Source organism: Myodes glareolus, chromosome 23, assembly GCF_982192425.1.
Source record: "Myodes glareolus chromosome 23, mMyoGla1.1, whole genome shotgun sequence".
In the NCBI taxonomy this organism is placed as follows: Eukaryota; Metazoa; Chordata; class Mammalia; order Rodentia; family Cricetidae; genus Myodes; species Myodes glareolus.
The window spans coordinates 33,217,505-33,233,614 of NC_142048.1; the positions used below are offsets into that span (position 1 = coordinate 33,217,505).

The 16,110-nt window shown below is 44.7% G+C and overlaps 1 protein-coding gene across 1 annotated transcript in view; it reads right to left on the reverse strand.

The window, feature by feature from the left end:
- Positions 1–12,116, reverse strand: part of Zdhhc2 (zDHHC palmitoyltransferase 2) — a 57,190-nt gene extending 45,074 nt beyond the window's left edge. Inside the window, exon 1 of the mRNA XM_087900742.1 lies at positions 11,920–12,116. Coding sequence (XP_087756868.1) covers positions 11,920–12,046 — 127 coding nt within the window. The 5' untranslated portion in view covers positions 12,047–12,116. The remainder of the gene's footprint in view (positions 1–11,919) is intronic.
- Between the last annotated feature and the right edge of the window lie 3,994 nt (positions 12,117–16,110).

The following is a 16,110-nucleotide window of genomic DNA, read 5'->3' on the forward strand; positions in this document are numbered from 1 at the left end:
ATCAAAGCCGGAGAGCTGAATGGTGACTGGGAAGGGTGGGGCTATTATTGTTTAGTAGGTGCAGAAATTCAACTTGGGAGTTTATTCTAGAGATGGATGATGGTTATGGGTACAAAAGTTCGAATGTAGTGAATACCGCTGAACTGCACACTTAGAAAAAATAACTATACACTTAGAGAACATAAATGGTTGATGCGGTGGGCTTTTATGTTCTTTATACTTAACCACACTAAAAACAAAACCCACCTATTCCAGAGTCTATTTGCAACCACAAAATAAGTTCATATTTAATGTTAACTGCAGCTTTCTCTCTTACCCTGGGAAATAATCCCAGAGTGATAACCAGAGAAACACAGCCAGGCATCTCTGCTGGTGAAGAGACTCATTCATGAGTCTGCCCGGGTTCTCAGGGTCTGAAAACCAAAACAATGCCCTGGCAAAGAGGCTCCCCTCTCCCCACCCCCGTGACCTTTTCCAGTCAATAGGAAACAAATTGTGTTCAGCACATTCTTACAAAGGGCTGGGGCAAGGAGAGGGAGGAATTGCAACATGGTTTTAAAAGTCATTCTCAAAATCTAAATCAAGTAACAATTTCAGTACTTTTAAGAAAAGATGTAGTTGTCTGAGAACTACAAAATGAACGTGGTGGTGTCTGGACAATGCTGACTTGGCCAGAGTGCTTCCTGCAAAACCATTTCAGTTTGTTTTTTTTTTAGTGATTACTTTTTATAAGTCTATTGGTTCAAATAATTTACCCTATCTGAATTATAGTTATTATTATGCTAGATGCTATTATTATATTGTACTGTCCTTTGAATTCTCAAATCACATCTACAACTGATTCACCTAATTCTTTACTATACATAATTACATTCAAAGTGCAGAAGGAAAAGATTATCTATTTGCTACCCTAAAAATATAAGTGTATAAATATATGTGAATAAATAATAGCGTGAGTTTGTTTATGAACACGAATAGTCAAATAATAGAAAGCTAATCGTCTCACGAAGGACTCTATGCTTTATGCTTTAAATGTCTGCTTCCTTGCTAGACTCAATTAAACAAGCTCAGAGGGCACCCACCATGTATTGATTCACTCCAGAAGGCTAACAGACGGAACATTCCAGTGTGTTAGCTTTTCTCGCAGGAATGAGGACCACCACTATGCACGTGCAGGAACGTGGCCACTGCCACGAGGTTCCTTTGTATCTCATTTCTGGATATTAAGAATCAAACAGCCCTGCTTTGGAATATGGTTCAGATCTTTCCCTCTGCCTGACATGCATATCTTCTGGTGTTAGCCCCTCTCTTACCCTTCCATCTCATCTGAAATCATTTTTCTCCTCGCGTTCTTGACATTCTTGGTTTTGTTGTTGTTTAGGTATTTTGGGTGGGGGACTGTGGGGCGTGTTGTTGCTGTGGTTTTGAGAAAGGCTCTTGCCAAATGGCCTAGCCTGGCCTTGAACTTTCAATCTTCCTGCCTGGAATCCCAGCGCCTGGGATTACAGGCAAATATGCCTATATGCTGATAGGCCCAGCATCCAATCCTTCCTGCTCTCCCTTTCACGTTTTGTCATGACACTAGGAGTCTCTAACAGATTCCATAATCATTTAGTTGCTGTCTTCTCCCCAACTCAAATGGGAGCTCAGTTTTTGTCAGCTTAACTGAGCCTAGATATATCTAGAAAGAGGAGAATGCCTTCATTAGATCAGCCTTACGCAAGTCTGTGGGGGTAGGGTGTTGATTAATGATTGATGGTTGATGGCCAAGATCTCTGTGGGTGGCCCCATCCCTGCGCAGGTAGTGGCTGAGAAAGCCACTGGAGTAAGCCAGCAAGCAACACCCCTCTGTGCCCTCTGTTTCCTTTCCTGCCTCCAGCTTCCTCCCTTCACTTCCACCAGTGATGAACAGCTCCTGGGAAGTATACATTGGAATAAACCTTTTCCTCTCCGAGTTGTGTTTGGTCATCATGTTCTACAACAGCAATAGACCCTAAGTCAGACAAAGACCAATCAATAGGTATTTTCTGAATGGACATCTTAAAACTGTTCAAAATTTATGGATGCTTGAAATGCATTCAGTCATTGGATTTTGAAGCTGCTTATTAATGGATACGTTTCTGAGAACCTGTAGTGGGGTCGATACCATTTTCTCTCCCCTGACTAACATACAGTTCTGTGATTCTTAGTTTTGAAAATGTACTCATTTCTGAAACTAATTGTATTTCATGAAGAGCGTGCTATAACGAAAGCGTTGATTAAGTCCCACTGGTCTCTGCCCTTCATCGTTTCCTGTTCCCCGGCCTCCCAGGAGAAGCCCTGGATAATTAGCAGTCAGGGTTAAGTACATAAATCCCTGACAGCCTTTCTTCCTAATGCATGTCACATGGGGTTGCCACTTAGTGATAAAGCGGATCACACATTAGCCCTGTAATTCAGAGCAAGCTTGTGACTATCAGTTGGAGACTCATAAGTGAAATTGTTTTTTTTCCTCCTCTATTACTGATATCAGGCCTCTCCTATTACAGCTCAGCCAACTGTTTTCGGCAGGCTGCCTCTCCCACTCAAGTACTGCCGACATGAATTCTATGTCCTTTACAGACAGCATTGGCAGACCATCTCTGAAAATCCTGTGAAAAGCCTCTCTGCAGATGAGGCTACCCATGTCTTGGAGACTGACATAACCCATGGGTTTCCAGAAGGAATTAGGGACATAATCCAGGGGATTGGGGACATAATCCAGTCTGGACATTTTCATTTGTTTTAGTGTTGGGGAAAACCCCAGGACTCAGACATGCTAAGCACATGCACTATCACAAAGCTAAACTCCTCATCCATAGTCTGGGTTTTAAGTCATGTCATTCCCAAAACACACGGCAAAAATGCAATGAAAACCCATTTTTTTTCTTTTTTACAAAATGCACAAGAAACAAAAATGTAATTTTAGCTGCGCACAGGAGAATAAAACAGAGAACATGTTCATTTTCTAAGGTTCCCTGAATCACAAAAGATAAACGTTTGTTCAACCTCATTCAGATATGATCTGGGAGACTTAAAACCAATTCAAAGCCATTTTATGCTTCAGCATTTTGTTTTAAAAGACTTGGACCAAGGGGCTTTTGCCTGTGGGTTAGGGTTCTTTTATTGACAGACTTCCTGAGGGCATCCTGCTTCTCTTGGTGACACTATAAAGAAGGACACAGTGGTCATTAACAGGTCATCAATTGTGCAGTCCACATGGAAAAGCATCTCAGGACACGAGCAAGAAGCACAGCCCAGTCACATCCGCAGACACATGGTTTGCATCCTTAAGTGTAATCAACAGAATATCTAACATGAACTCCCTTCGGGTGTGCAGAGAAGAGATGACAAGTGCAGCCCGTGTTGATTCTCGCTCGGAGAGTCTCTCAGGCAAAAATGGATGTTGGAAGGGAGATGTGATGAGGAGACTCCTGGCTGGGGGCTGAAGTGGGAGGCAGGGTGGGGATGTATGGGATCAAGGTATACTGTATATGTGTGTGACAGTTTCAAGTAATCAGTTAAAACAACATGGATGTTTGTCACACTTATAAGCACTAGTATTTTAAATTCAATTTAGGAGTTACTACCATCAGATGAAAAGTCAAGAAAGGGCAGATATCTCTCAAAAATGTGCTTGTAATTCCGAAAGGGGAATTGTCGAGAAACGTAGCTGGTTGGTTGTTATCATGTGGCTCCTAAGAACTTAAAGCAGTGGGGTGTGATAAGGAAGACAGTTATTTCTACAGTCACCATGAACCCTGTGCTCCAATCTCGGGAGACCCCCGAGCTCACCGCTTTCTAAAGCACAGAAGGTTGGGAGAAGTGATACTACCGCCCAAACACATGGAATTAGTAGGGTAAATTATGAAATGTAACTTCTAGTTCTCTGTGTGTGTGTGTGTCTCTCTGTCTCTCTATCGCTCTGTCTCTGTGTGGAGGTGGGGTGGGGTGGGGGGGGACTGAATTCGGCTTTGCACAAGCTAGGCAAATACTCTACCATTAAGCACATCCCCAGCCCTCAATCTATCCTTCAGAGAAGAAAAATCACAAGATTTCCATAAAATAAAAAATAAAACAAACAAAACCCAGTCACAAACATTTCTTTGAGAACTCACCCTAACACACACATCCTAACATATTTATCTGAATAATTTCATCTGCTTTTAAAATTTGTCTGTCTCTTAGTGGTGCCATTTTTCAGCCCAAAAATAAATGGGAAAAAAAATCAAATGCCCATCACCAAATGTGGTTCACGCCTTTAATCCTAACACTTGGGAGGGAGGCAGAGGCATGCAGATCTCAGTGAGTTCAAGGTCAGTCTGGTCTACCTAGTGAGCTCCAGGACAGCCAGGACTGTTACACAGAGAAACCCTAAACTCAAAAAACAAAACAAAGCAACAATGAGGAAATCAAAATGCCCATGTTTCCTGGGCCCTCCCCACTATGGGACAAAAATCTCAGCGGTTGCTATTTGTGCTTAGGCCTTTAGTGTTGAGACCATCTTTACTGTAAGTGTGTCCTGGGCACAATGGCATCTCCTGTGTGTGAGAGCTGGGTGCCAAGGCAGTGACTCCTTCTAAAGAACATTCCTCTGGCATATCGTTAACTCTGCTTCAGCCTCTTGGCTTCTGTGAATTTGCTAAGATGTATTCTTCTTCAGTCTTTCTGTAGGTTCGATGAATGACATTCATTAAACTCCATGCTCAGTTTCACAGACAAAATGAGGTTGGCGTCAAAGTGGTCCATGCCTGTGGTAAGCAACAAGGAAGCTAGAACCAGCACCCAGAGCACAGCAGGAGCAAAAACATCTGGGCATAATCTGGCTGTGAGATATGCAGATGTAGTCAGCATCCTAATGAGGAGGCATTATGACTGATGAGCTCTCCACTCAGCTTCTCATCTCCTTTCTGGCTGTCCTTTCATGTGGGTTCAATGATCAATTCACAACCTCCTGGCAGTGTGGTGTTCCATTTCTGTCGCCCCAACACCTGACTGTGGGACTGGCAAGAGAAAGGCAGCACCCTTTCCTCATGTTAAAGCTGGAAGAGGACTATCTGAGTACGTTTGTCCACGTCTTCGCTTTTAGGAAATATCTCCATTAAGTTCTGCAAAGCATCTCTGAGGAGGAAAACACTTGACAGGTAACCAGGATCCAGCGGCTGAACCCCCCTCAGCTTTGGACAGTGAAGACTCTATACTAACCTTTTCACACTCATGTGGTGCGTATGGACACATACACGCACGCATACACGCACACACACACATGTATACGCATACGCAAACTTTCCCCAGAGAGGATTACCTCCATTTAGGGAACCGGCAATGGGTTCACACTTGTGAAATGTGAAACTGTTCTGATGTGAATGGCAATCCCAAGAAGAGGATAGAAGCAAACCGTTCTACAACGGTTAAAGTCGATTCTTAATTAAAGTTGAGTTCTGATGGCTAGTGCATCTTCTCACATTTATTTGCCATTTTAGCTGGATGTCCTTGTATCAAACAACAGGAAGTCAAATAAAAAACCACAGATAGATTAGTTCACTTAACACTTACAGGTCATCTCTAAATGTTACGAATGTTAACTGTCCTATTTGCGCTATTTCTAGCAAAAGATTAACCTCATTATCCTGCCAATCGGAAGTACCGGATTCATTGATGGAGTCAAGGACAAAGGCAGTACTTTTCTTTCTCTTTCTTACTCTGCCTAGAACCATTTATAGTAAACTCAGATGGTGGCTCCGATCCAGGATCTGAAAGCTATTTTAAACTTTTGAATTTTGGATTAAGACTTGTTAAGATTTTAACTTTCAAAATATTTAACAATATCAAGAAAGGACTCCTTGCATTGTTTTAACGTGAAGAATTTTAAAGTACAGCGGCATCAAACGCTTCCTATGCCTTAGTTTCCCACAGATGTGTCCTCTACTCCATTCCAATCTATTCTCATACTTCAGGACAGCAGCAACTGTATCACTAAACTGTCTCTCTGATCTTAAAAGACAGACAACTTGGTTCCCTAAATGGTTTATAAAGTGAAAGTTTACCAATGACAAGGATAAATTTATTTATTTATTTTTTTTGCATGGCTCAAACTATTTTCATTTTGGAAGGTCATTCAGAGCCCACACTGTCTCTCTCCTTGACACTGCAGTGGTCCTGGGTTCATGAAAGACCAGAACTTACAGAGTCTAAAATGAGGGCTGAGATAGTTTATCATTGGGGATATTTGCTTGTTTCTAAAGGAACAGAAAGCAAAGCAGCATAATCCTAAACTGATTCCTATATATGAGTCAATTTTGTTTTTATTTGTTTTTATCCATGTACTTGATTGTTTAGAGAGTTAGCTGGCCATCCCAGGCTGGCCTCAAACCCACAGCCCTCTTGCCTCTGCCTCTCTAGTGATGGGGTGATAGGTATGCACCACCGTACTTGGTGTCTTCAAATTCTTAAGCATCTTCATTAATGCTATGAAATATAATAGGTTGCAATCATTGCTGAAGGGTGTGTGTATGAGTGTCGGTGTGTATGTGTGTACACGTGTGTGCTAGTGTATGAAACCCAAAGAATAAATTCAGAAGTCACTCCTCCCTAGCTCTTTACTTTGTTTTTGAGGCAGGGTCTCTCTCGTAGGCCTGGAGTTCACCAATTAGGCGAGGCAGGCTAGCCAGCGACCTCCTGAGAACTACCTGTCTCTATTTCCCCAGCACTGGGATTACCACTGTGCTACCACATTTAGGTTTTTACATGGGTGTGGGGGAGCAAACTCATGTCTCCATGTATGCACAGCAAATCCTTTACCAGCTAAGTGTCTCCCTCAACCCCAGAACATTCTAATGGTCTAGCGTCTAACATACTCTAAAGGTCAGGCATCTGGCCTGTCACAAGATTAGCATCTGGCCTTCCGATTGTGCTTTTCTAATAAGGTCTTATCAGAACATACCTAACCATTCAAGCATTGTCTATGACTATTTTGTCACTACAATAGCGGAGCTGAGCAATGGCCACAGGGAACACGCGGCTTGGAAAAACAGAGCATTTTCTCTTATAACGTCTTCTAAGACTCTGAAAGCCTTGTGCCGAGGGTGACTCCCAGAATTCTGCTAACTCATAAAACAGCAGCATGAATGTTCCCGATTTGGTAAGCAACTGCAAAGAGATAAGATGTTTGGTGAGCAGTTTGGTGGGAAGGGAGAGGTTGGGACACCGAATCAAATTGGTGAAATCTACAGGTGACACCTCCACTGGGAACTTCAGGAAGGCCAGAGAACTTTTAGGATCTGCAGCATTCAATTCTCCCTGTACAATGAGGACACTACCTCTAAGATTTGGGGACTGCTTTGATTGTTTGAAATGACTTAAATAAAATCTAACAGTAATTGGTAGATAGCCAGGAAGATACAAGAAGTAGTATAGAAACCCGGGACCCTATTTGTCCTGGGCCAGTGTGAGACCCTCAAGCTCGTTGGTGTGAGACTTAGCAGTGTTTAAGCAACATCAAGCTGCATGCATAGTGCACTACAAAATGGAATAAGTTTTTCTTCCTCTTAAGAATTCTCTAGTTTACACAGACTCTGTTCAATCACTCTCCCATTTTGACCCAGTAGAAGACTGGAAGGACCAATTCAGGCAGAACTGGTTTGGGGTAAATAAATACTAAAGCAAGACTATGTTCTATGTCCTGTTTATCATTTCCTGCCTATGCATAAAAGGGCAGAAATACAACTTAGTCATTTCCATGATGGGAAGGTCACGTGCAGTAGAAAAAAACAGATTATTTAACCTAATTAATCAATCGAAATAGAGAACCATCCAAATTGCACTCCTTTGTAACCAAAGCCTCCTTCCATTACACTTCATAGAAAAGAGCCCAGGAAAGAACCATGGTCCTTCAGCATCTTTATTCTTACTGTCTGCTTGCTGTCTTGCAGAGCACTCCTCTTGAAATAAAATTTGTTCACGTCTTTACGATCCGTGTGGACTTTCAATTCATTCAAAAGCTCCCAAACCCAGAAAAAAACCGGCCCAGGCCCAGACTGTTGGTAACAGTGTCATTTGCCTAGAGCGAAACCATGGCAGCCATGTGTTCAAGACAAACTGACTTAGCAAAGGTATGTGTTCATCTCTTATAATCATCTTAGGAGCTTTTAATACATTTGGAATTATAACAAGACAAAAGGTTTAAAAACATGCAGATCCATTTGAAATGTTAGCACTTGGAAGGAAAAAGTTTCATTGCCTCCTCCAACAAGCGATGTTTCCATACTAATTGTCATGGTGATTCTAGAAAACCCACACCGGGTCCAGCATATCCTCAAACCAAATCCAAGGCTGCAGACACGCTTACTCCTCTAATTCTGCATCCTCAGTACAATCCCTTATACTTCTCAACCCTTGGAATGTGTGTTAGCACATAGAAAACAAGATGGCTCATATTTGAGTGGATAGAGGATGGGTAAGACCAAACAAACCAGGGATGGGGTTAAGGGCAGGAGGAACAGGGAAGCAGATTGATGAGGGCCAGGAAAGTGAGAGAAAGGAAAGCAGGGAGGGGGACTATGATGAAAGAGTTTGATTAACTAGCAAACCACATAAACATATTCTATGTGATCACCTGTGTAAAAGCCCTGTTTGACCTTTTATTGACAGAATTGAAAGCATTTTTATCCGAAATACTTGATGCTTACACAACACCTCTATCCCATGTATTTCTGATATACACACATTCCAAAAGCGATGAGTTATTTTTGTAAAATACAAACACCAAGCAAAAATTATGCTCACTGAGGAAGTGCCTAGAGAGCCACATACATGCACATTGTTAAATATAGAAACTAACTGTAATGAGAATCATTATCGTCTGTTTCCAAGGATACCCGGATAAGCACTACTCCTAAATGGTGGTTCATTCAGCAAAGGGCATAGAGTAATTTATATTCAGGGTCATCACTGGCTGACAGCAGATGTGGAAGGAGGACCAGGGTAAGTCACCCGTCTTGCTTAATTCTGTTTGTTAGCTACTTCACTTTTCAGTCCTTGACCCCTATCCTTTAGTCCCAACCCTGGCCAATATTCATAGGAGAAATTTGAGGGAAATGACTGTAAATAACAATTTCCAAGAGGGGGAAAAAAATTCCCAGAGGGCAGGGCAGGAAGACTTGATTAATGTGAGAGTGGGGTGGGGGCTGACACTCTTGTTTTTCTTTGTGAAAAGCAGTAATAGCTGGCTGGGTGCATCAGCCACATTGGTCACCATCTCTCCCTGTGCCGAGAAAAGAATGGTATAGTTAACCTCAGCTTCTCAGCCAACCATGGTTAGGCAATGCAAGGCTTTTGGAGACTACCACTGATTAACAGCCACGGTCTCCAATATAAAACTCACCTTCGTCTTGAATTTTGCCTTCTGGCATTTAGGGTCTAGACTTTTTACAACGCCCCTGTCCTTTGTTTTTGCAACAATCAAAATATTTAAAACTATTTTCTAGCAACTTGGGGGGGGGGCTATACTTCTGCACCATTTATTTCTTTGTGTTAGTCCATTTTCTGATGGCTTTTTTTCCGTGGGAAGCATTTAGGTCACCACAGGTGGGCAGCGACAAGGAGTGGCAGGACACTTTGTCAGGTAAATATCAACAAGAGGCCATTGGCACCTAGGAAATTGTCCTTCGAAGTCAAATTGCCACTTACAAAAAGGGTGACTCAGATTTTACAGATCCTATATCTTGAAATTATAAAAAAAAAAATAAAAAGATGGCCGAGGGGCTGGGGAGAGGTCTCAGTGGTTGCCGTACAAGCCAAAGGTCCCAAGTTCAGACTCCCTCAGACCCAAATAACAGCAGGATGGGTGCATGCCTGTAATCCCAGTTCTGGGAGGGGAGACAGGTCAATCCTGGGGGCTTGCTAACCTGCCAGTCTAGTGGAAAAGGGGAGCCACAGTTTCAGTGGGAAACCCTGTCCCCAAAGGGAAATTGGAGGCTAATCGAGGAAAACACTCGATATTGATTTCTGGATTCCATACCCACCAGAATGGGTGGGTGAACTGACATACACACATACGCAAATGCGACACACACACACACACACACACACACACACACACACATACACACACACACACGAACAGCACGGTTCAGATATAATAGGTTCTTTGACCATCACCTGTCTTACTCTATAAAATGAAACTACCTACAGAGCATCTGGTATCCATGATGGAAGAAACACTGTGCCTACAAACGCTTCCTCTTCGTGGACATGAATGAGCCTTTATGGCAGGCTAAGCTTCTTAGCTTAATGTGATAATAACCAACAAGCTGGCTGTTTTGATAGTGAAGGTCTTCTAGAACATTCTTCTTTTGCTACAAATGCCACTGTTAACTCTTTCTCAGAAGTGGAGGAATAAAATGCAACGAAGTTTCCCAATAGCTATGTATCATACACACTGAATATCAATAAACAAAGTACTTACAGATCAACTGTTAATACAGAAACTCTAATATCTTTAACATTCTTCCTGTACATTCTACATAATTAAACATCACATTTTATATCCTTTGTGTCATATTTACCAATCTTATTTTTTTTTAAATATCATCATAAATTCACTCAATTTGGGCTTAACTGAAGCCAGTCAAGAGAGTAATAACAGCAAATTTAAAGACGATATGAAATGGGAAGATAGTCTCAATTATCTTGAAAATTATGTCAAAATTATTCTGGCGAGTCATTTTGACACTATTTTCTCATAGGACCAACATTTGGAGATAAGATGGCTTCAGATCAGGTTTTGCATTTCAGGCGTGGAGCTTTGCAGCCGCTCAACAGGGCCCTAATTACTCCTGCTTCCACTCCAGGCTCCTACTGGGTTAGGGCAAATGTACGGTAAGTTCAGTGGGTAAACAGCAGACAAAACGTTCACAAGACACCGGCAGAAAAGTCATCCCCTGTTGGACCGTGTCTTGCTGATAACATACAGCAGGCTTTTACGAAACCTCCGAAGGCAGAAAGTTTACATTAGGCATCATAACTGCATTCCCTGCGTATGCATACTCAACCTAAAAAAAAAAAATCTTCAGCGTTGAGAGTGCCCCACCCACCAATTCAGAAGCCTTATCTTGGCAAGGGGCCACTTGGCTCTCTGTAAGAACCTCAGATGATGGGTTCCCCGCTCCACTGTCTACTACTCCAGCATCTAAATTACAGTACTGTATTTCTCATACGTCTTCGAAAAAATACTTTCTAGTAGCTTACCCCTTCAGCCCCCCTTTTTTTTTTTTTTTGACTTAAAAACTAATTATCAACCCTCAAAGCAAAAAGGCAGTAACAACGCTAGTGAGCACTGTCACGATTTTTTTTTTTTAAAGTAGAGCTGTGGCCATCAGAAAAGATTCTGGCTCTGCCACCTGAGCCTAAGGCCAACATTTCCCCGCGTGGGTCTGGCGCAGCTCTGATTCCTTGGCCCAGCTTCCAACCCTCCGGCCTCCAGCGCAGCTTCCCTGGCTTCAGCTCTCCGCTGAGGCTGCAGACAAGCGGAGACCACTGAGCTCCCAGGTTCTGTCCTGCCCAGCGAGGGGGTGTGGCTGGGGTGGCGGTGGTGGAGCGAAAGGCAGCAGGAGTGCTCAGGGCCTTGCGTCCTGGGGTGGAGGTGACCTGATAACCCGAAAGCTGCCAGAGGAGGCCAGGGCAATAACAGAGTGAAAGGAGGTTTTGTAGAGCTGGCTGACCTCCGCTCTGTGTGAGGAGGGACGGGGGGACGGACACCGCAGACATGCTGGTAGTGGGCAGCGCCCAGGGTACCCGGGAGCCCGAAGGATGCGCAAAGTGGAAGCAACCGCGGAGCCGGGCATCAGTCCCGGGACAGCGGGGGTGCTGTGTGCGGGGCTCGGGACGCCGCCACCCACTCACCTATGCACAGCTGGATAGCGTAGGCGTAGTAGGACCAGCCCAGGAGCAGGCTGATGAAAACCACCGGGATCCAGTAGAGCACCCGCCGGCACCGCCGCCGCACACCGCCCGGGCCCGAGGGCGCCATCTTCCAGCCGCACACACCTGCCCAGCTCCTCCGCCGCCGCCGCCCGCGGGCCTGGCTCGGGGCCGGGCTTGGGGCTCCCGGATCACCCGGCGGGACAGGCCCGAGGGCGGCGGCCGGCTGCGCTGCGGCCACTGCGGCCGCCGTGGCGCTAGCTCCCCATCCCGCGGCTGCGAGCGGGCGTCTCGGACTCCCGCTGCTCAGCCGGGCCGAGGCGGCTGCTCCGAGGGGGAGGATGAAGGCGACAAGGAGGCGGGAAGCTCCGCTCCGCCCCCGCCTGGTCCCCGCCCGGTCCCCGCCTTGCCGCCTCCCACTGCGCGGCGGGCTGCGCCCTCAGGTTGGTGCGGGGGCTCTGAGCTCGGACTCCCGCTGTGCCCCAGACACTCAGCCACCCTCGCTCCCTGGCCGCGGGTCACCGTAGGCGCGCTCGAGGTGGCGACCTGGTGCCCACCTTGGCCCTCCAGCTCCTGCGCGTGACCGTGGATCGTGGGATTGCTAAGAGAAGCGACACTCGCTTTGGGTCACCCTCCCCAGCCGCAAGCCACTCCCAGGGCGCAGACCCGGATCAGAGGGGACAGTTGTGCAGAAGCGCGCAAGATGGGGGACGAGCAGCCCCAGGACTCCGGCTAGCTGCAATCCCACTCCTCACCTGCCAGGCCCCGGAAGGACTTGAGCCACTAAGTCCTTCAAAGCCCAGGCGTCCTGTCTGGAAAATTCTCACTACAACTTGTCGGTGCGGGTCAACTGGCAGAGAGAGGCCAAAGGGCGGCCCGTTCCCAGAACAGACCAGCGAAATAATGGTGTTTGGGCGTAAGGACGCCTACCTAGGTGCCCAGAACACCACTAAAGAGGGTTGCCAGAGGCCGCCTTCTGGCAGAAAGGAGCCGCCGGAAAGTGAGGCAGGAGTGAGCAGTGAGCATTTTGCACTGTGAATGTACTGAGTAGAGTTAGGCGTGATGGTTTTTTGCTGGGAGAAGACTCTCTGTTTTTGGGTTAAATTATTTAGTGACTGTAAGAGTAAGTTTACCGCTACCCCTCCCAAGAGTAGGTGACTCCTTCTCTGCACTCTTTCTCATCCCGTCCTGTCCGACAATGTATTCTTTTATGGTGGCAATTCTAAATTTAGCGTAGAGGAGATTTAAAGTGGTTGCCAAAACCACTGGAAGGGATCCTATGAGTTGTTCAAACAAACATCCCACAGTTCACTGTTAGCTAATGGAAAAAGATACATATTTCCGAGAGGGCCCCGCCTATTCTATACGAGATTAGTTTGTGTAAGAGGCACCAGATAACATTAGTGAATACTCTATGTTTAGACTGCACAACCTCATTGAATACAATTACTTCATAATCGTGATAAGAATACTGAAGTATAGAAATTCATCCCAAATGAAGCCTGGTTTGGCCCTGGTTTGTGGAACTGCTATGAAGCAACTATCTTCCTGAGACTGGGTTAAATGACAAATATTTGTTATTTATACTATAAATTAAATGTAACATATATAAATAAAACATAATATACATAAACATATTTTAATTATAATATAAAATAAATAACCAATCCCCATGAAACAGCTCCTGTATCAATAGACAGACAAAATCTCATCTGACTGACATTCAAAAGTGCATAGGGAATGCTAGCCAGGCTTCTGTGGGACTTTGAGTCATTGAAATGCTCTATCCCAGTGAGTCACTTTATTTACCGTGTTTCGATTCCTTTTGGGTATTCTGTAGGGTGGACTAGAATGAAAACACAACTTCCCTGTTATTCTTAGTGCCTCCCATAGAAATCAACTTTATATTATCAATCAGAATAGAGTAAGGGAGTCGCGGGTATAGCTCCCCTGTACAGTGAGTGCATGCCTAGTGTGTTTGAGGTCCTGGGTTCAGTATGGGTCCACCAGTCTCCAATAAATGAAATAATGAGACTAACAAGAGGAATTGCCGTTCCCATATCAGAACCGAGATAATGTCATGAAGATGAGCTAGGTGCTGGTGACAGTTAGTGGACATTATTATTATTATTATTTAAAGATTTATTAATTTTTTATGTATACAGTGTTCTGTCTGCATGTGTGCCTGCAGGCCAGAAGAGGGTGCCAGATCTTATTACAGATGGTAGTGAGCCACCATGTGGTTGCTGGGAATTGAATTTAGAACTTCTGGATGAACAGACGAACTCTTAACCATTGAGCCATCTCTCCAGCCCCCTAGTGGACATTATTGTAGACTCAAAAGAGATCAACCTCACCCCCTGGAAGCCCTGGAGAAAGTACCATTGTGTGTCTTCAGGGACCCCGGAACACCTGTGCCATCTTCCACCGCCTTTTAGGGTTTGGCTGTGGACATGCATTGTTCAGGTCTGTATTTGCGAAGTACTTCCAACCCTTTGCTGCTGTTAATGGAGGTGCTGAGTGCTCACTGCTCTCTCAGAAAATGTCTATCACAGGAAGACAGGGAGATTCGTGTCTGAAGCTGCACAATGACAGCATTTATCTCTGCCTGGCCTCTAATTTGGCAGGTATAAACACGCATGTACAAACGCAAGCTCTTTGGTCAGTAGCTGGGGCTAGACACCAGGCTTTCATGAGCCTGGAAGGATAACCTTTATTCTTAGGACCAGACCGCCTTTGATTCCCATTTTGGATGGGGACGTAAATTTGAAGCCTATACACAATGTATCCGAAACTTACTCTTCAAAGAGGTATGTAAGTTTCCGCTAATTTTTAGTTAGCTTTTTTAAAAAATTACAAGATGTGGGAGAATTAAGTCAGGCAGGAGGTGAGAAGGATCGAGAGCCTGTCCACCCTGGTTCAAATGGCCATGACCCCATCCCAGTGAGGTCTCTGCTGGTTCTTCCGTCCACTCAGAAGCCTCTGAAATTTACACACTCCAAAAGACATTCTTTTTTTCAATTGCAGAATTCCTGCAATCAGACATTGGTTCTATTAAAAAATCTTGATTATCATCACCTCTGAATCCAAGCCCCCCCCCCTTCAGTCTCTAAACCTCAACCCCCATCTTTGTAGTTAAGACTCCAAATCTTGCTTCGGCTCTCAGATGCAGACCGAAATGTTCACCGAGTCTCTTGAATAGCAAGTATCAAGAAACCAACACTTCAGCCAAGCCCAGAAACCACGGAGCCTGGTGTCTCTAGAGAGTACCAAACCCCACTGATGCCCCTGATGGCCTAATCTCACTGCCCAGTCGATGCGCCCACTTTTATTGACTTAATCTGGTACCTTGCTTGATAGTTATTACTTCCTCTTGAAAATATTCTTGGAGATAAACATTACAGTAGGAGAATATCTTTGAAGTATATTCTGAATTTTATGATTCTCAGATGTGTAAAAGATGGTTTTTGGTTGTATAGTTAGCTATAAGTTATGAGACTTGACAAGTCCCAACTCCTATGATGATCGAAAGAAATGAAGCTGGGATGTAATCTAGTTTCATTTATATTGACTTTTCTGGTGCTTAAAGACTACCGTTTGTTGTTTTCTTTTTTCTTTAATTTTTGTCACAATGACAATATTTTATTTAAATCTTTTTTTCTATTTTTTTTGTTTATTAAAAATTTCCACCTCCTCCCCTCCTCCCAATACCCTCCCACTCCCCCCACTCCCTCTCCCCATCCCTCTCCAGTCCTAAAAGCAGTCAGGGTTTCCTGCCCTGTGGGAAGTCCAAGGTCCTCCCCCTCCCTCCAGGTCCCGCACCGCCAGAGGGGGGTGCATGTCACCTCCCGCTCCTGCTGCAGGAGCTTCTTGGCTCCGCACAACCCTCCCCTCCCCCACGTTTGTTGTTTTCTTAAACGAAGCGTGTCAGTTTGGAGAGTGGGAGGCTGAACCAGCAATGTATGATGTTGGTGAGCCCCAGGCTATGTGGCTGTTTATAAGTGGTTGTGTTGACTGGTTTGATGTCAACTTGACACAAGCTAGCGTCATCCGAAAGGCGGGAACTTCAATTAAGAACATGCCTCCGTAAGATCAGACTGCAGACAAGGCTGGAGGACATTGTCTTAATTAGTGACTGATGGGGGAGGGCCGAGTCTACTGTAGGTGGTGCCA